The following is a 20,174-nucleotide window of genomic DNA, read 5'->3' as shown; positions in this document are numbered from 1 at the left end:
AGTGCTGAGACTTTAACCCCTGCACCACCAGAGAGGCCTTATAGTAATCCCTGCACCACCAGGGAGGCTGTGTAGTAGCTAATTGTTGATAGTAGCTCAGGCCTTATTCATCTAAATTTGTCTTTGATAAATCATCTTATAGGGAAATATTAGATTTTAAAGTAGGCACATTTATTCACAGAAGTGATTTGACATGTTGTCTCAGTATGAAAGCTTTTAATGGAAAAGAGGCGAGTTGGCCTAAAGTTTTTTTTTTTTTTTAAAGATTTACTTATTTATTTAATACAAGAACTAGGGTACAGGCCAGATGCGTGGGAGAATGAGAGGACTCACCAGAGACAGAACGGGGAACAAAACAGGCAGACTGACGAAGTACACTGCTGAGGGGAGCAGCGGACAAGACAGGAGAGGTCTGCTGAGCCATATGGGACCCTCGCTGGCCGGCCGGGATCAAACCGGTGCTGCAGAGGCTGCGGACAGCCTCATAGCACAGTGTTAACCCGCCTGCGCCACCAGGGGAGGCCCGGCCTAAAGTTTTCATCTTGGCCAGAGGTTTGTTGTATAGATGGCTTCAGTGACCTCTGTGTGACCTCCTTGCTGTCTCTTCCCACAGCTGTTCTGCCACTGCTGGAATAATCTTGCCTCACATTGATCCATCAGGTCACAGCTTTGCTTTAAAACCCCCATTATTTTTCTTATCAGGTCTAAATTTAGCCTTCAAGATGCTCTGTGATCTGGGTCTACCCTAACTGTCCAACTTAGAGTGTCACAGACTTCCTATAGGGTAAATTTTTTGCCCTTTTGGTGAATTTTCCCCTCTTCTCTCTGTTTCCACAAATCTTCCCTAATCTGGCGGCCCAGTGCAAGGCCTTTTTTTCCTACAGCCTCACCAGATTTTCCTATTCCCTTTTCCCTAATCTCTTAGCAGCTCTCACAATCTTACACAGTTACATACGTAATTATAATCAGTCCTAGGCCATGTGACTTCTTTGAGTGTGCTAGTTTTCATTTCTCTGATAGTGTCTTATCTTTGAAGGAAAGTGTCTTATATATTCCTTTTGTAATAGCACATAATAGGCACTCATATTTAGTAATTAATGATATCGCTAATGAGCTCCTTACCCCTTGTTCCTTGGATATATTAGACATTTTGAAACTATAAAAAGACCATGTCAGTATATTATGGGGGGCCTCCCTGGTGGCACAAGGGGTTAAGAAGCAACCTATGAAGCAATTTGCAGCCACAGCAGCACGAGTTTGATCCCCAGCCAGGGAGCAACTCACATGGTGCGCAGACCTCTCCTATCTCACCCGCTGCTCCCATCAGCAGTGTATTTCAGTCAGTCTGCCTGTTCTGCTCCCCACTCTGTCGCTGGTAAATCCTCTCACCCTCCACACCTCTGGCCTGTACCCCAGTTCTTGTATGCGTAAATAAATAAATCTTTATATATATATATAATGAGTTGTATATATATATATATATATATATATATATATATATATATATATATATATAATGAGTTGTAGCTGGGCCTGTTTCCCATTGCAATGTGATAAAATTTGGAGTGTGTTTGCAGAGAAGTGATGGTCTTTCTTTGATGGTGTAGTAAGTAAAATAAGTTATATTTGTAATGTAAGTAGCATGAGCATTTATTCTACTGTCATCTCTTTTGTAGTGTATGCCATCCGAGAAGCTGCCACCAACAACCTCATGAAACTAGTTCAGAAATTTGGCACAGAGTGGGCGCAGAATACCATTGTTCCCAAAGTGTTAGTGATGGCAAATGATCCTAATTACTTGCATAGAATGACCACTTTATTCTGCATTAATGTAAGTCTCTCATACTTATATCAGCAAGTATGTTGCTAGTAAGAGGAGCCTGTTGCTACTAAGTTCAGGCATTAGAACAGTTATTCAGGACTGTAGTTCTGAGTTCTGAATTTATTATCTTCTATTTGGCATAGATTTCTTACGCTGGTTAATTTGGACAGTTAGGAGTTGAGAGAATATGTTGTTTCAGTTCGTATTGAAATCTGTAATATTCTGGATTAATTCTGTGATTCTTTGACTGTTACCTTATATCCCTTATTCATATGCTCATATTAGAAACATTATCCTGTCGGGCAATGCTTATTAAATATGTGTCGCTTTAGATTTTGGGATATTTTAAAAGATAAAAATTTCTAAATGTGCCACCTTATTTCCTTTCTTAGGCACTGTCTGAAGCCTGCGGTCAGGAAATCACCACCAAGCAGATGCTGCCCATTGTATTGAAGATGGCAGGAGACCAGGTAGCAAATGTCCGTTTCAATGTGGCCAAATCTCTACAGAAAATTGGACCAATTCTAGACACCGAGTAAGATTTTAGTATTATCCTTGTTTCTAAAGTTGATTAAAATTTTTGCTTTATAGAAGGGAGTAATAGCTAAAACAAAATCCATTGATTTTCAGTTTACCTATGATTTGGGTTTCTTAAAAAATGATAAATTTTACAGCCATTTCGGAGGGAGTCCAATTTGAGATTTATGTTTCAGCTCTGTGTATGTTGAGATGATTGAAGCTGATTCTGCTGAGAACTTCTTTAGAAATTATTTAGTACTTGTCAGGTTTATATAATAGTTGTTTTAAAATGTTTTTAATTTTAAACTTTATAAAATTACCATGGAGCATATATGCTATAAAGTATTTCTCTGACCTGGAAGACTGCCTTTCACAGACAACACCGTTGGGTTTTAGTGCTTTGCAGGAGGAAGTTAAGCCAGTACTACAGAAATTGGGCCAGGACGAAGATATGGATGTCAAATACTTTGCACAGGAAGCTATAAGTGGTACGTCTTTCTGTTTCTTGCCTTGCAGCTTATCCTTGGGTTGACAGAGTGTATGGGCTAGGTGATAAGCAGAGGGGAGAAAAGGAGGGTGGTGAGCCCCTGGGATGCTTATGCCAGTCTTAGGGTAGAACCTTCTTGGCCTGTTATTCTTTCATAAGTAAGCAGGCCATTTTCTCAGTTTTATGAGTAGGGCTCACTAGGAATATTATTCTTAATGAATAATAAGAATAGTTTTCCTATGGATTTTGGTCAGTATTGAAAGTTTAACCTCTAACTTGGTGGGCAGAGTGAAGAAAGTGACCACAACAAGAAGTTCACAGTCTCATACTTTTGGATCATTGTTGTCATGCATAATATCACATAGACAGTTCATGAACTTTCTGTACCACTAACTTGATTTTATTTGGAATTTTCCAGTGCTTGCATTGGCATAATGAGGAACAGGAGGGAGAAAAGACTTTACTAAATTCTTATCACAGATTCTAGTAAAGTGTTCTTAAACTGGGTGGAGAAAAAAATGGAAAACCTTCAAGACCTCATCCAAGCAAATGGCAGCAGCTTACAAGAAATCAAATTTCAGTGACTCAATTCTCTCTAAAGATGAATGGGATTGTGTTTTGCGCATTTCCTTATTGGGATAATTATATTTAAACCCTTTGTGTTGTTTTGACCAATTCCTGATACTTGGTACAATCATTTCTTCATTGTCTCTAATGATTTATTGGACCATTTGGGCTCCTGCATCCTCACTATTGAATCAGGCCTTGGCCACTTAACATTTTCCACCAAAGCTGGGTGGGTTTAGACCCAGTAATGCAGAGGAGTGATGCTCTTGATGTTTGCGTACACCCGTGTCTGTCTGCATTATTCCAAAGTTAAAAGTCCATGATTTAGAATAACTTATTTCATAAACACTCCATTTAGGAGACATGGTGAGATTTGACTGTAGTGAAAGCCACATTTTCCTGGATAGTGATGGTTTTTCCATCAGTATCTCACATGAAAGGGGAATGTGGTTGCTCAGGGTTCATGTATTGGTTGTTTTTGTTGTTATTTGCTTGATTTTGACTGTAATCATGTCATTCAGAAACCTGAAATGCAGATGTATTTGCTGCTAACGTGTGATGTTGAATTTCAGCATCTCACTCCTGTGGCTGCATTCCCATCTTCTCGCTCTCTCCTGCAAACTTGCAATTTAGTGTTTCCTAATAAGCAGTATTTCTACCGTATCATTGTAATATTGTACTTTTGCATTTCTAATAAGCACAGGCACTGCCGGTATCATGTGAGGATTTTCTGTTCTTTACCTAGTTCTGCTTCTAGGTGTGCACATCTGGTCCTTGCTACATTGTATGGCAGTTGCTTTCCCAACAAGCTTCATTTCTAAGTTGTTGGTGTGAGCAATGCTGGAATTTTATCATTTGAAATGTTTGTTTTCTGCTTTTACAGTAAAACCTCATTAAGTCCTCCCGGAATTTAAAGATAGAGTTAAGCTGAAGGGGTTGTTGAGCACAGTAGTAGTCTAAGGGAACCGATTGTGTCTGAGCTAAACACTTTAAAAGCTCTGTTTAAAAAGCGCGCAATTTTACTAGTTGACATGCCAATTCCTTATTAATCACTCTTTTCAATTACATTAAAATAGTTTCAAGGGGATCTTTCTTAAACATGCAATTTACTCTTCATCCTTGAAATATATAATCACAAGTATTTCATGGAGAACTTATTTTTCTTTTAAGTGTACTTACATATTCCACCTAATTCAAACTCTCCTTGTTTCCCCTTATGAATATTAATTAATGAGGTTTTATTGTAGCCTATTTTTCCTCATAGTGCATCTTACTGTGTAGGTTACTTGTTTGCATTTTGGTTTTTGAATTGTTTCTTTGGTTTACAACCTCTTTTGAATCCGGTGAGCCCCCTGTTCTGTTTTATGAAGGCCCAAAGATTCCTATCAAACTGTTCATTAACCATGACATAAAACCAAATTGGACCAAATACTTTGAAGTTTGTCTTACCTTAGAGAAACAGGACATCTTAAATTGGAAATTATCTGCCTGCAGTTAAAACTGCCAAATTTTACCTTTAAATAGTTAGTTTCTATTTTATCATTTTTTTGGCTAAGAATCAAGCAAAAAAAAAAAAAAATCATTTTTTCATCCTTATTTTAATATCTTGACTATGTGCTATAAACATTTTAATATTGATTTCATGTTTATTTTTTATGACCTGCAAGTCACGTTACTCTTCATTTGAGTTTCATATTTGAGATTGTCTTGATTCTTGCACAACCATTGCTTTACTCTTTGACTGGAAATGCTGTTGGTTCTGGGATAGGTGTCTGCCCTGGTGTTCCCTCCTGGGAGAGCCCTGTGCATGTCCTTGCCACCCTGACTGTGGTAGAGGGGAGACAGCGAGCCCTTGCATTCTCAGGCATGGGTCAGGAAGCTGTCTTTTGGGGTGACTTCATTTTTTTTTTTCCTGACTTAAACGTGAAGGGAATCCCTTTTGTTACTTTTCAGATTTGTTCTTCGGCTAATAACTTGGTCATTTCCCCCATGGGTTAGTTTTCTTTATTTCACTAGCTTGTAAGCTCTAGGAGCTCTGAAAGGTCAGGAATTTTAATTTTTTTGGTTTTGTCTTCTGCTGTATCACCAGCTCCTTGAACAGTGACTGGTGTACTTAGTAGGTGCTCAATAAAAATGTGTTCATGAATTTCTAAATCCTGTCTTCTGATGTGTTGGGTACATGAAATGAGTCATCAAAGGTACTGGGCTGATTCATCACCCTCCACTGACACAATGAAAGGGTTTTACTGCTCTTAGGAATGAACTTCACATGACCCTTCTCTGCTCCCCTGTCTTAAGCAACAGTTGCATCTGGATTCATATGATTGCCTTGAACATAGCTGTAGTTTTTCATTCTAGGAGGTTTACACCAGTTGTTGCGTCGATTAGGAAAGCGAAGCAGAGATATACATCCAACCTTAATGCCAATAAAAATGTCTCTTCCACAGTGGAATTCACTTCAGTATTTCTTTCTACAATGTGGTGAGCTTTACCCCTCACAAGTTCAAGACACCACATCTTGTTTCTTTGCGGTACTAAGAAGCTGTGCACCTATACATGGATCCTGTTTCATAAGAAGAAACAGGTTAACGTGTCGTTGCCAATGAGTTTGTTGAAGTAATAGTCAGTCCTCAGTTCCTGGAAGTACCACAGCTTAGCCATTGTGAGCCAAGGCCTTGGGGTCTTTGCTGGACAATTTGTCTTGACTGACAGGACAGCAACCCGGCCTTTAGGCAGGCATCCAGGAGACGTGCATTCACTCAGCTTCAGGGATATGGGGATACGTGTCATTCCCAATTCACTGGTTAAGGTAGGGCAGCATTTTCTTGTTGCTATCCTGCTCATTAATCTCTGCCTTGTCACTGAGTTAAAAGTCTGGTGCTTTCACACACTGGTTCCATGCCCCGAGGGATGGCAGGGCGGGGTCGCCAAACAAGTTGGGTGCTTGTTCCTACCTTCTTGCTTTTTACTTAAATTCCTCTGGCATTTTTATCTCAAAGCCACCTATTGCTTCACTGCTTGGCTATGTCTGTCACCTTGTTCTTGGCTTACCAGATGAAGTGATAGGGTCTGCTGTTAATGTGTTTCCCTCTTCTCTCAGCTTCCTCTTCCTCTCCAGTTCCTTGCTCTTTCCTGTTCCCTCGCATCTCCTTTTGTGCTCCTAGTTTCACTCTTCCTTGTTTGCCTCCACGAGCCTGCTGTTTCCAGGAAATTACATAATGTCGAGAGGGAAATCGTCTGGAGGGTGAAGGGAGTTTAATTTCTCCAAGCCGAAAAGCCAAGTCATTTCTTTCTCCAGAGTTGTTCTCTTAATTGATGTTTTCAGTTCTGAAAGGAGCTGGATCTTTCCTTTCAGTTCTGAAAGGAGCTGGTTTGGGTTCTCCAGGCTATCAGTGACCGAGAGTGGAGGGAGCACCCAGCTGGCATTTTAAGGTTCTTAAGCTGGGGTGGCACTTTCTCTGGCACTTGGCAGCCTCGCTGAGGCCCTGGGGTGGAACAGGTCTCTGGTGTACACAGGGGGTCCCCATGCTCATAGGTTCCTGCACTCACCCACCCTGCTGCTGGCACCACTAAGGCGTCCTGCTAGGAACGGGAAACACAGGTGGGCTGAGGCGGGATGCCCCTCTCCGGGGACAGTGACAGTGCTGCTGTCTGTATCCTTAGTGGTGGCTCAAAGGCTGAGGAAGCTAGATTTTCCTGTGAAGGACAGTGAAGAGCCCCGTGCCCCTGGGGCTGACAAGAACCACTTCCTGAGACCCAGCGAGGACACTGGGAAGGTAAGTGCTACTGATGCCGAGGCCTGAGACCTCCCCTCTCTTGGGCTAAAGTGTGGCCTGTTGCAGCAGGTGACGCAGAAGAGCCACCCTTGAATTCTGTCCCTAAGAGACAGAGTTAAGGGCATGGGGTAAGGGCCCAGACAGTGTATTTTTAAATCCTGTTGCCCACTTTCCATCCTTCTTGGAGTGCTTTCTGAGGGTTTGGGTGGGCTTTCCAGAGTTCTGTCACTTCTGTGGCTTGAGTTCTCTCCCTCCCCCAGGTCAGAGACAGGGAGATCCACCCAGAGGACAGAGGGATGATTTGGTGAAGAGTCGTTTATAGAAACGGGCCGTGCCCACTTACCTCACAGAATACAGACAGATGTGATCTCTGCAGTGCCTCTCAGGTCGTTCCATTCAAGGAAAAAAGCGTTTCTGTCGATTTCACTGTGTAATAGACTGAATGTTTTACAAGCCCCATGTGATGCCACTTGAGCAGCAGTGTAGGAGTCTGAGTTCAGCACGGTTGGTGCCGGCCACTGCCCTGGAACTATTAGGAGGTCAATTTGCGATGCCAGACAGGTTGAGAAAGCAGCCCAGTGAGGCTGGCTGATGTCGGGCTGCATTTGGTTTATTTGAAAGGATCCACTCCAGTGTGTTTGCTTGGTGATGAGTCTAAAATCAGAAAGTTTGCTTTCTAAGTGTCCATGACTTTCCCTTCATTTTATGTTAACTTGAGACCATGAGAGAACTTTTTTCTGTTGTAGAATGTTGCATTCTCATTCTAGAATCTCCTCCCATTCCTGGGTGCTGAGCTGCCAGATGTTTCTGGTTCCAGTGGCTCGGGCCATTCCTGCGGTGGCCACACGGGGCTGGAAGTGGGGAGAAGACAGTGCTCCTTAGCCACAGCCAGGCCCCCAAGGCCCTGAGAAGTGTCTGAGTCGCCAGCCCTTTGCATCCTTGTCTCATGGAACATGGCTTTAGGGAGGACATCCTGGCCAGAGGAGCTACAATAGTTGCATAATTTTAGGCTTAAACCATAGACTTCCTTGGGAAGGAGTTAGGTTTTCTTACAAATTCAGGGTCAGAGGGCCAGGATATCAAGTGTTTACCCCTGATCTGAGTGTGGGCAGTGAGGGTGACCCCTCCCAGCAGACTTACTCTTGGGCAGCCTTCATGGCTGCAAGTTGCAGAAACTGTGTTAGCTGCCCTTCCTCAAGCCTCAGGAGCTACTCGTGCCTCACCCTCACTTGGCCCTCACAACAGCCCTGCGTGGCAGTGATAGGTGCTGTCATGAACATCCCCAACCTTGTTATGTCTGCTTGGGGGTCTTTTCCGAGAATGGAGAGAGGCCCCGGTGGTGCTAGGCCCCTGAGGCTGCAGTTCCCTTAGCCCAGAAAAATCCCCTTCCCTGTGACTCAGGGAACCTTCCCTGCATTTGTTTCACTCAAGGAAAATGACCCGAGGGCGAGATGGAAAGGGAATTGGCTGTTGCCAGGCAGAGCCCTGCCTGTCAGGGGCCAGCAGCCAACTGAGTGATCCAGGAAGTCTTCCAATTGCAAACCAGAAATTGTTCTTAACCCCTCGCTCACTGTCCGTGGCGCAGAGCAAACTCACCCATCTGTCTGAATGGGGTCATCATGCTCCCCAGGCTACTGGGAGCCCTGAGAACTACCTGGGTTCCTGGCTGCTTCAGACCCTATGGGAGCCGTCCAGCTCCAGGGTCTGCCTGCCACTGGGTGCAAGAGAGAATGGTCTCAAGGAGTGGGAGCCACATCCTGTTGGCGAAGAGACCCTGCTTGGTCCTTTGGAGACTTGTCCTTGGTGTCTGCAGAGCTGTTTCTGCTCTGGAGGTCACACATGCCCTGTGAGGACCTGCCTGGGAGTGTGGGGCGCCTGCACACACTGCCAACCCTGATCAGCGCTGCCTCTCTTGAGTGGGTGGTGTCCCCACCTAGCCAGAGGGACTCCCTCCCGGATGGTCTGCGGGTTGCTATCTGACAGCAGCAGCTGGCAGGCCTGGGTCAGGCGAGGGTTAACATATTGTTTATTGAATCACCAAGTAGCTGTCACATGATTTTAATCAAAACACCATTTCCCTGACAACAGTGATGTCAGTCTTGTTATTGCAGGAAGGAGCAGCTGTGAGGGACATTCAGTCTCTGCCGAGCCTAGGTTTGGAGGCTAAAATCAAGTGAAGCACCCATAAATAATGGTTGCAGGCCTCAATGCACCCAATTCAGCCTCTGCTCCTCCCCGCTCTCATGGCCTGTGGGCTCGGACCTGCCCGGCTCTGCACCCTGAGTCTCAGCTGAGAACATACCTTCTGCACCCCTTGCTCCTTCCACCTTGTTTCTACTTGTGGTTTTCCCAGTTTTCCTTATTTCTCTTAACTCCAGGGAGACATTGGGGCCCTTATGTCCTCTAGCTTCTGCCTTTTGGCACCTGTTTCTCCCATGTACTAAATCAGGGCTTGCTGGTGCCCTGTGGGCCTGGGGGGCAGGGATGTGTGTGTGTTGGGGGGGCTTCTGCAGCAGCCTTGGGAGGGGTTGGGGAGGGAAGGAGGAAAGTGCTTGGTCTTTCTGCCTCCCGAGGGCAGCTAGCTGGGTCTGGTACTGCCCTGCCAGTCCTGGGCAGTTCTCGGAGCCTGGCTGTGGATGTGTGAAGGGTAAGAACCCCTCAGGGCCAGCCTTGGGGCAGAGATCAGTTTTCTTGAACCAGGGAAGACTACAAAGTCCTGACTCCAAGCTAACTGAGGATACAACAAAGATAAAAGCCTGGGGACGTTGACCCCATTTGCAGGGCCCTCTGGATAGGGGACCCCGATCCTGAGGGTTCTAGGGAGGCCATTCGTGGCTGGTGACAGGGCTGGTGGGATCAGGCTCTTTAGTCTCCTACGTCCTCTGCACCTCCCACCCCTCCCCACCCCCCCGCTGGGGCTCGGGGCCAGGGTCGCTGTCTCTACAGAGGTCCTCAGGCTCCCCAACTCTCCCTACCCAGACTTTGGACTTAAAAGACTGGAGATGGAGGGGAAAGGCCTCCTTGTGGGATGTGGATTCTTACAGATGTTCTTCCATCTGCTGCCGGATCTTGTCCTGAATGTGAAGAACTCCTGGGCCAAGTGCTTGGTTCTTCACCTGGCACAGGCAGTCAGAACAGGACGCCCCTCTTGGACCTGGGAGGTGATTTCACAGGCACTGGGTCCCATTTTTCAATCTAGGATTGGGACAGTCGAGTTAAATGAAAGCAAGCCGGGTAGTGGGGATACTGACAGGCCTTAGGGGAGCAGGAGTCTTCTGGGGGCTTCCCCGTGAGAGCGCGTTGCCATACTGGGCTGTGGCACTCACCAGTCAGCAAACCCGGGGGTTGTCAGCATTGTGTGTGTGCCCACGTTCCGCTGGGGATAACGAGCTTTCACACTGACGTGGCCAGGTTTGTGGCAGGGCTGGGAGTGGTGCCAGGGGCTCAGAACTCAGGTTCTTTGCTCCTCCCAGGCTGTGCCTGGCAGAGGCTGGGTAGGTACCACCCTGCCCAGAGGGCGCTTCGGGGGGGAACCTGGCCTTTTATCCCTGGGTGCCCTCAATTGCCTGCCGGTGCTTTGGCCTTCCCTTGGCTGGCAAAGGGTCCCCGCTGAACACTGGGGCTTCTCTAGTGATCAGAAGGCAGTTCTCCTGGGCCCCAGACGGAAGCGGCTGAGAGTGGATTTGCCCTCTGCAAGGCCTGTGTGCTTCCAGGAAAGGCCTTTGATTGGTCCTGCACCCCTGCAGCGCTGCCCTGGCCAGCTGGCTCCTACTCCCCTTTATTCCTGCCGTCTCTTGGGGGAGTGAGCAGGGAGATGGGGTCAGAAACAAAGTCTGCCTGCTGGGGAGGGTGACTCACTTCTCCCTTTGTGAGGCCGAATCCCCAGTGTCTCATTTCTTTGGGGCCCAGATTTTCCGAGCTCCTGCCCAAGCAGCTGCAGGGGAGTCCGTTCCCCACGGTGTGGTGCAGTGTCCTTGCCCCCGTTTGGGCACCTAGCGAGCTGGCTCAGCCTGGACCTGGTTTGCCCCTTCTCACCTCTGTCCTTTCAGCCTGGCTCTGAGAAGGTTGTGGGTGGGGGAGGGGGAAGCCCTGGGGACTTCCGCAGAGGGAGGCTGTGGTGGGTTGGAACTGGGCACCTCCTTGCTGAGACAAAGGCCACAGGCACACAACTCCCCATCCTGCCTCATCTGTCTTGGGTTAGTGACCTGTGGTGCTGGCTCCACAGCTGGGCAGGGGCAGGTGTGCCAGTGATGGCACGTGTCTGAAGGGAGGGGCTGCCGCCTTCTTGGGACCACAGCGCTTGTGTCCTGAGGCGTAGCACACAGGGCAAGCCAAGCTTATCCCATCCCTCCCGGGCTGCCCAGCCTCGCCATTTTCAGTGACACCACTGGCAGGGGCTAACATGGAAAGCGCAGAACCCAGCTCTCCAGCTCCCAGGGCGCAGCAGCCATCAGGCTGGCAGGTTGCAGCCACGTGGCAACCAGGACTTAGTGCTTAAAGCGCACAGAGCTTCCTGGTACAGTTCTGTGGCTGTGGGTCGAAGACAGGGTGCTCCACACTTGCAGCCACCCAGGGAGTGTGGGGCAGGCTCAGCAGGGAGGGACCTTGTAGAAGCTGTCGCTGAGGAGCCATAGGATGGCAGACGAGGATGTGAGCGAAGGTCTAAGTTGGGTTGGAAAGTCCCTGAGTTGGGTCCATCTGTGAATGGGCCTCAGGGGACCAGAGGCCAATGCCTCCCCTGAAATGGTATGTCCAGAGGTGTCTACGCAGGTCAGCTTCTTGGAAAGAGGGGCCAACGCTCTTAACAGCATCAGGGTCTGTGAAACCTCACTTTAAGGACCCGTAAGGTAGAAAGGAGCAGCAGGTTATGGGAACAGAGCCATGGGGCCCTGGTTCTGCCCACGTGGCAGAGCCCCAGGGGCTGGGGCTCAGGTCTCCTGGGCCTACTCTCCTCCACCCTGACCCTTTGGCTCCCCGAAGGCCACAGACCCAAAGGAAGTTGGGGAGAAAGCGGCAGTTACTGACAGCTGCCGTAGCTCCAGCCAGTCTCTGCTGGCAGGGCTGTTATTTCTGCCTGTACCCTGGGTATTGGGGTTGTTTTTGGCAACTCAAAAATGATGGAGAAATTTGGTGGGAAAGGGGAAAGTTTGCAAAACATCGTTACTGAAGTCGAGTGCTTGCTTGCTTTAAGAAAGAAAAAACAAAAACAATCGACACTCAGTGTTAACTGAATTCTTGGGTAGCCAACCAGGGTCACAGCCATTTGGGGGCAGAACCGACTGTCGGGAAGGTGCTGGGGCCATAGCTAGCTCTTGTGGGCTCAGCTGGGACAGTTTCAGTGAAACCAAATCTCAGTTAAACTTGTTGCCAGAAAGCAGGATTTAATACTGCCCTTTGCCTCAGGGTCGGGCTGAAAGAGTCCTGAATATTTGAGAGTGGCCCCAAATGCCTCAGCAAATGGACTCGCCAGCACCCGAGGGCACTGAGCTGGCGCTTATTCCGGGAGGGGTGTGTGTTGTGTGGGTGGGTGGGTGGGTGCGTGCTTGGGCCTGGAGTTGAGGCCTTTTGCAGGCCCTGGAGATGTGCCATTAAGACTAAGTAGCAGGGGGCCTCCCCGGTGGCGCAGCGGTAGAGCGCTGGGTTGCGAACCTGCCCGCGGCCTCTGCGGCGCCTGTTCAATCCCCGGCTGCTCCCCGGCCACCAGAGGAGGGTCCCACATGGCGCGCAGACCTCTCCTGTCGCCCGCTGCTCCCCTCAGCAGTGTACTTCGGTCCTTCTGCCTGCTCTGCTCCCCGCTCTGGCTCTGGTGAATTCTCTCACCCTCCCGCGCTTCTGACTGTACCCAGTGCATGTATAAACAAAACAAACAAACAAGCAAACAAATAAATAAAGAAAAACATGCCTCTATTAAAAAAAAAAAAATAAAAAAAAAAAATTAAAAAAAAAAAAATTAAAGACTAAGTAGCAGGGCCTGAGTTTGGGGCCAGGGAAGTGACCCACAAATGGCGCAGCAGACCTCTCCTGTCTCCCCGCTGCTCCCCTCAGCAGTGTTTTTCAGTCTGCCTGTTCTGTTCCCTACGGTGTCTCTGGTGAATCCTCTCACCCCCCAGTACCTCTGGCCTGTACCCCAGCTCTTCCCATAACTAAATCTGTTTTCTTCCCCACAAAGGAATAAGTAGCCGTGCTCGCAGCCTCTGTTCCTACCCGTTCCCCCCCTGGTCCTGAGCCCACTTGTCCTCCCCTCCTGCGCCTGCCGAGAGGCCTTGCCCCACCACCTCTTTGAAGCAAGGCGCCGTCCCTGTCCGTCCGGCAGTCCCTGTCCGCGTGGAGGCTGCGGTTAGCAGTGCTTCCGTCAGCGTTCTGCAGGGACTAACGTGTGCTCAGGCGATTTCAGAGCAAGGTATTATTTACCCTGCTGACGTCAATGAGAACATTATCTACTGTCCTTTTCTGCAGCCTGAAATGAGCAGCAGGGCTCGGGGAACACAGCCACCTTCCACACTTTAAAAACTTCACTCACGGCCTAATGAGGTAAAAGGCTCTAGCTCGTTCTCCTGACACTCATATCAGCCAGGCACTTAGAAAACAAGTTTTTATTTGAATTCAAGAGGGTTGGAAACATAAAAACAGTACATTTTCCTTGAAAAAATTACCCCGTTTAAATTACTGTTTGATACAAAGATCATTTATTAAACTGCATTTTAGGCAATTTTCTAACATTGAGTGACAGGTTACATTTTGAATTTTTTCCACATTGGAGCTATTATGATTTGTTCTCAAAATACCAAAGCTATTGAATTCATCAATTTTTCTTAGTAATTAAAAAAAAAAGCACACAGAAAATAACTACAGTTAGATTAACTTTATCAAAAGTAACTCTTTCACAGACCAAACATCCAGCAAAGATCACCCTCCTCCCTCTAGAAAAAAGCAAATAATCTTGCCCTTTCTACAAAGTGCAAACATCTCTGTATCATTTTATTTCTTAAATTGCAGTCCCAAAAGAGAAGCAAGCTTTTCTCTCTGCTTCTTTTCCCTTCAGAGATTCTGTGGAGGCAGGTTTCTGTCACCAGCAGTAGGGGGAAGCTTTCACCACTTGAATTTCCTTGATTGAGCGAATCTTGCAGATAGATAGGCATCACAGCCAGCGGCAAGCCTCGGTTATCTGTATTTGCTAATGTAATGTTATTCCAATCTGGGGTCATATTTTTCCAGGATGTGTTCTGTACTTCTATTTTTAAAGCTCCTCCTTACCCACCCGCTTTGCTTCTGAAAAGACAAAGTATTCAACCGCAGTATGTTTGTTCACTGTGAAAGTGTCTGATTAGCACTTGTACTTGTTGTTGGGCCTCAGCTGTAAAGCAAGGCCTCCCCCAGCCGCTCCCGGCTGAATTCTTCTCGGAGCAGCCTCCTTTCCAGGTGTGGAGCCCGTTGGCCCCTGGAATGAGCCCCCTGGGCAATCAAGGAAGGGTGCGTCCTTTATCACACACTTCTGTAGGGAACCACCACATTACGTAAAGGGGAGAAGCTAGCATCTATGATGTGGACCTCAACGTCTCTAGCTAACAGCACATGGGAAGGATGGCCACTCCATGGGGCCCATGTCTCCCTCAGCCCCTTTCCTGCAGGGCCATCTGGACACTGGAGGGCACCCGGAGGGCACCCTCCCTGCAGCCAGGCAGCTGTCCAGTGAGAATAAGGCCGCAGGCCAATGCCACGCTCCCCCAGCACTTGACCGGGACGGGGGCTGGTTGTACGGCTGGCTGCTCAAGAAAAGAGGTGAAAGGGCACGCAGCAAGAGGCAGAAAACCCAAGTGTTTGTCCTGGTTCCTCCACTCCTGAGTCCTGTGCCCTCGGATGACAAACCAGAGCCTCGCCTGCCCCCACCATGGAAAGTGAGGACAGTATCTGCCCAGAGAATCGTTATGAGGGTCAAGGGATTACTTGTGAAGGGGCTGGTAAATGAGCGTACACACGGATGATGGCTCCCTTTTGGACAGGAAAGCTGAATGGGCAGGAGCCATCGGAATGGAGGGGCTGGGTCTGGGGGCAGTGCCTGCCCCTCAGTCTACACATCAGCTCCTGCTGGTTCTGCTCGGTGGTTGAAGTCACCGCAGCTCAGCTGTGACATGAGATGGTGGCCCGGCAGGGGCGGAGGAGGGTTTCAGGAGCAGCCAGCCTGTCTTAATTGGGGAACACAAGGCAGCACATGAGGGGCACTGTGAGACCACAGACCCTGGGGCCAAAAGGGCCTTGAAGGGTCAGCCTTCCTTCTCCCCGCGCCTTCCAGGGGCCATGGCTGAGGGTCAGGCAGAGCTGTGTCATCAGCCACTTCCCGGGGCCGCTGGTGAGAGAAGATCACACCACTGACCTGTCGGGGGCCATCCGTGGTCTAAAATGCTTTTTCATCCAGTTTAGAAACAGAGGCAGATGATTCTGCTCTCGTCCTCCACACATCACTCTGAAGATAAGTTCTGTAAAAATTTCCAGAACCAACAAAGTGACAAAGCTCCCTGCCTGTGCAATGACTCCAACTTACTACCTGTTCTCCAGTTTTTACCTTTGATGTCTAGGCACAAAGAAACCGAGCAGCTCGGGTGGCTTCCGAGGAGGCAGTAGAGGCAGCCCAGTTTAGGGGTACGGATGCAGCCAAGGTCAGCCCCCGCACGGGACCGCCACTGTTCACTGGGACCAATGTTGATAAGGACACTAAAGTCTCTAAGGAGGGGAGTGAGGAGTTACCTGGAGTAGTTGTTCCCTTTACGCCCCTAGGGAGCTTAAGTGTGATGGCAGGGGTAGGTGATTAATGTATTCGGGGAAGGGGGGGTGGGGGGGGCTGAGACCCAGGCAGAACCTAGCATTTAAGAACCTGGGGCTTGACTAGAGATGGGGGGACCCTGAGAAAGGAGCCACTCGCTTTTCACGTCCACGTGACAAGCCTGGCCTCACCAGAGGCTGTTCCGGTCCCTCCAGCTTTGACCTCTTGACCTGCACTGAGAGGAAGCTGCTGGGTGGCCACCCAGTCACTCTCAAGCTGAGAGGACACATGTCTCCCAAACCTAACAGAAGCTTCTTTTCTCTAAGCATCCCCTCCTCCACACCTCTTTGGGTTATGGTGAGAGCATGGGGCAGACTGGAGGAGGCTAGTGCCACAAGTCCCTTTTCTTTAGGCCTGTAGTTGGCTGGTGGCAATACTCCCTCAGGGGGCCCTCTCCCTCTACTTGGGGGACTCGAAGGCTGGGGTGGACGTGGGTCCTGATCCAGGCTCCTGCCAGTCCCATCTAACAGACTGCTTACCCACGTGGGAGTTCTTTATTTCTCAGGAAGAAAAGGCCACACTGCTTTGTGTCCTGGGAAGGAGAATACAGAAAGGAAGGGCTTTTGTTCACTTCAGAACTAAGAGAGTCCTATACTCCCATGTGAGGCCTGCTCGGTGGGCCCCAGATGTTTCCCATTAGATGGACAGGGGAGGGTGGTTGGTGCAGAGAATCTTCTGCCCCCTTCTCCGTTCCCAAGGTAACCAGCGGGCAGTGCAGGCCTGGGAGGGGCTGAGGTGGTGACTAGGGATGGTCTGTGTAGCTCACCAGGACTTGAAATGTGCCACCACCCTCTCTGTCAGCGGTTAATGTGCTCTGTTTGCCTTACAGGGACCAGCATATCAGTTTCATGTAAATACTAAAGACACACTTGCCCAACTGGAAATTGCAGAACTAGTGCATTTTTCCCAAAGCAGAGACTAATACCCCGGATTAAAAAAAGAACATAGAAAATAAAGTACCACACATATTGCACTTTTTGTCGAATGAAATTTTTACCTCATGGTCATCTCACCAAAGTCTCTTCAGAGGAGCCTGGTTTACAAGATAATAAAGCTAATGATTATTATACAGTAGTGTACACACTGCTAATGTGAAACAGACTGGAAAGAAAGTCGTTATTTCAAAGTAGCCTCTCACACAGTGGCGCCAGGCCTTCTTAGTGTTACGTTAGTATCTGGGAAGGGAAAACTCACCGGGTCGGGGCAGAGCAATGAGACAGAGGTGGAGGACGCCCCTGGCTGACCGACAGAGCCAGTCTCCTCTCACTAGCTGGCGCGTCAGTTAATACAGATGGTTATGGAACCTGACATCTGCTTGAAATAAAAAGGAAATGCAAACCAAAGCTTACGACACAGGTCCAGCCGCGCGGCCATGCTGTCCACTGGGCCTGTGCCCCCGGGGCTCATCTACTGGTTCCGACGGACCCGGAGTGTCCCCCTTCCCGCTTGGGGACCTGTATCCCTTCAGCAGCCTCTCCGTGTCCCTCCGCTGTTGTCCTAAATCCTGCCGTAGCTCCTAGCTTCCTGGACTCAGGGGGCTCGTGGTCTTGTCAGGGGAGGGAGGCGGGCATCTGTGCCTGTCTGTGACTGCCCTTCTCGACACGCTGAGACGAGTGGTCAGCATTTCAACCTGGAAGGCATCTTAATTTCATGAATTTATAGCTCTTCTCTAGTAAATCTGGGAGAACATCCTCCTCGGTCTAAACAAATCCCGCCCTGTTTTGAACTGGCTCATTTTGCAAAGACTTAAAACACATTAGAAATCTTAACGAAAGGACCTAATAATGTTATTTCATGAAATGATCAATCTTAAGCACGAGGAGGAACAAGCAACCCACAGAAGGAACATCACTCATTCATCCCGAATTGTCGCTGTGTGTTGTTACATCACAGAAGCTGAGAGTCTCCACCCCACCCTTTCTAGCGCCCACGGCCACCGGCGCCAGCAGCAGGGACTGCTCAGGCTGCCAGCTAGAGGCTGGGCGGGCCAGGACAGAGCTCCTCGGGCCTGCCATGCTTTTCCTCGCCTGCCTGGACACTTACTACAAAGAGGAAAGGCAACTTAAAGGTGTTTCTAGATGCAGCATCAGTGTAGTAGTGCTCTTCTTTGTGCTTTAAGGAAGATGCTTTGTGCTTAACACATTCATCTGCTGTTTGGAAAAGCCATTCGAAGGACAGAGTGATCTCCTTTGTCAATAATACTGAATTTGTAACACTTGGATGTTCCTGTTCAAACGACAGATGACTCATGACTTCTAGGTGTACAGTTAACTAGCTGTAACGTCTGTATTTTACTTACTTTGATGAATGAGTTGTAAGGGTTACATTTACCCTCGCAATATCACCTGTTTGGCAGATGAGCTGCTTCAATGGTTAACACATCTGTGGCTTTTGCATATTGCTGTAATACTTGAACATTTCACTGCAAGTCAAAACTTCAAGGAAATTAAGAATGCGACTCCCACACGGTGGAAAACAAACTCCGAAGTGACTTTGGATCTAGCATTGACATACATGGGCAACTTGGTGTCTACAGAGAAGAAAGAATTAAAGCATGATCGGGGGGAAGGCACAGCACTACCACTTCACATGGGAGAGAAAAGTTCATTTTTCTTGCCCTTAAAATTTCTAAGCCCTATAGGAAACTGTCCAAATATACAAAGCTGAAGAAACTACTAGCAACATAGAGTGTAAAGTCAAAGTAGTTATTACATTTAAAAGGAGACACTAGGTCCTCCAGAGACCGACTGTCCCAAACCAGAAGTCTCCACAGAAGGCTGCAGGAAGAAAGAGCCTGTCTTCCCTGGCTCGGGGCTGCTGCTCGCGACCGTCTCTCCCCAGTCTCCACTGTGGTCGGTGCGTGTCCTGTCGGTTGATTCTACGCGCGACATCTCCGGAGCCCCAAGTGCACGGACACCGTGGCCCAGGGCGCCGCCCAGAGAGACGTGTCGTACGCTGCCAGTCTCGGGGGTCAGTACCAGCTGTCGTTAGTGGCCCCCGAAACGCAGCTCACACGCCACTGCTTTCCAGTGGTCTTGGGGACAGCCTGCACCGGCAGCTTAGAACTTTAGATTTAATGACTAAGTACAACTTTCCTTTATCTCCTGTGCATCGAATTTCATTATGGGATTCTTGATTGGCCTTCAAGTAACGCGTCGTTGCTTGGTTTCGGTGGAAGATGTATTGCCTTTTTTTTGCCCATACAGAATGGCACGCGAAGTTTCCTCTCTCACCAAGGTTCCCCTCAGCATGGGTTGGTGCAGTTCTCGTAAAACCCAGTCCGGAAATCTTCTGATAAACACATTTGTCGGTGCCTCCCACAAGAGCATGATCCATTTGACCTAAGTGCGTGACCTTCAGCCTAAAACTACATGCCAGCACTTGCCATGGACGACTGTGGGGGGGCCCTCTGATTCCAGCTGGGCGACTTGCCTTTTCCCCCGTGAGTGCGAGGGCAGGAGGAAAACAAGCTTCAAATGGAAAAGGGTGGAATAAAAATAGAAACACACTCTTCCTTCACCTGACCTGCCTCACCGTCCGGGTGGAGGTTAATTCACCAGGACGTAGCCGCTGTGTTGCGGGTCCACAGCCTCCAGCATCTCACAATCGAAGAGTCCAGGGAACTCGGACAGGGCGAGGGGGTCGTAGCCGGAGGGGGCCTCCTGCAGTCCTGAGCTCCGGGGACAGTCGGGCGCCGCCATGCCGCTCTGCTGGGCCCCCTCCATGGGGTACTGACAGGGAGTGGAATAGTCTGGCTCGGGAGGGGCAGCACCGGGCAGCTCACAAGTCTGGTAGGGGAACTGCAGGGGCGCGGGGGCCGCGCCCGAGGGCTGTGGCGGTGGCGGGGGTGGTGGCGGCGGCGGGGGCTGCTGCAGGTGGGCGGGCAGTGGCGGAGGGGCCCGGGCGCCCGGCGAGGAGGGCAGGGGCTGCAGCTGCATCTCCTGGTACTGGCGGAGGAAAGGGCTGAACTGCATCTGCTCCGAAGCGGGCTCCAGGACGGGGCCGAGGGACGGGGTCAGGCCAAACGGCGGTGGCTGCTGTGCTGTCGGGGGCGTCTCCTGGGGGGGCAGCTGCTGGCTCGGCTGTGGGTACGAGCTCTCTGCTATCTGCATCTGATTAAAGTATGCCTGCAGCTGAGACTGCTTCTGGAGGAAGAGTCGCTTCTGTTGGAGTCTAAATTGGCAA

The 20,174-nt window shown here is 49.1% G+C and overlaps 2 protein-coding genes across 5 annotated transcripts in view; one reads left to right on the top strand and one right to left on the bottom strand.

Annotated features, from left to right (window-relative positions):
• Positions 1 to 17,054, top strand: part of PPP2R1B (protein phosphatase 2 scaffold subunit Abeta) — a 40,027-nt gene extending 22,973 nt beyond the window's left edge. Inside the window, exons 12-17 of one of the 4 annotated variants that reach the window (XM_037505241.2) lie at positions 1,677 to 1,831; positions 2,215 to 2,357; positions 2,738 to 2,829; positions 7,059 to 7,171; positions 15,745 to 15,825; positions 16,819 to 17,054. In XM_037505241.2, coding sequence (XP_037361138.1) covers positions 1,677 to 1,831; positions 2,215 to 2,357; positions 2,738 to 2,829; positions 7,059 to 7,171; positions 15,745 to 15,825; positions 16,819 to 16,911 — 677 coding nt within the window. In that variant the 3' untranslated portion in view covers positions 16,912 to 17,054. Of the gene's footprint in view, positions 1 to 1,676; positions 1,832 to 2,214; positions 2,358 to 2,737; positions 2,830 to 3,246; positions 5,972 to 7,058; positions 7,172 to 7,431; positions 7,912 to 15,724; positions 15,826 to 16,818 lie in introns of those variants that run through there. The other 3 variants (XM_037505242.2, XM_037505243.2, XM_037505244.2) reach the window with 3 other exon arrangements.
• Positions 13,761 to 20,174, bottom strand: part of SIK2 (salt inducible kinase 2) — a 100,564-nt gene continuing 94,150 nt past the window's right edge. The window contains exon 15 of the mRNA XM_037504718.2: positions 13,761 to 20,162. Within this exon, the coding sequence (XP_037360615.1) occupies positions 19,538 to 20,162 (625 nt within the window). The 3' untranslated portion in view covers positions 13,761 to 19,537. The remainder of the gene's footprint in view (positions 20,163 to 20,174) is intronic.

Source organism: Talpa occidentalis, unplaced genomic scaffold, assembly GCF_014898055.3.
Source record: "Talpa occidentalis isolate TD23 unplaced genomic scaffold, MPIMG_talOcc4v2.1 talOcc4.12, whole genome shotgun sequence".
Taxonomy (NCBI): Eukaryota; Metazoa; Chordata; class Mammalia; order Eulipotyphla; family Talpidae; genus Talpa; species Talpa occidentalis.
Note: the sequence above shows the minus strand (reverse complement) of the source record. Positions and strands in the feature narration are given on the sequence as shown.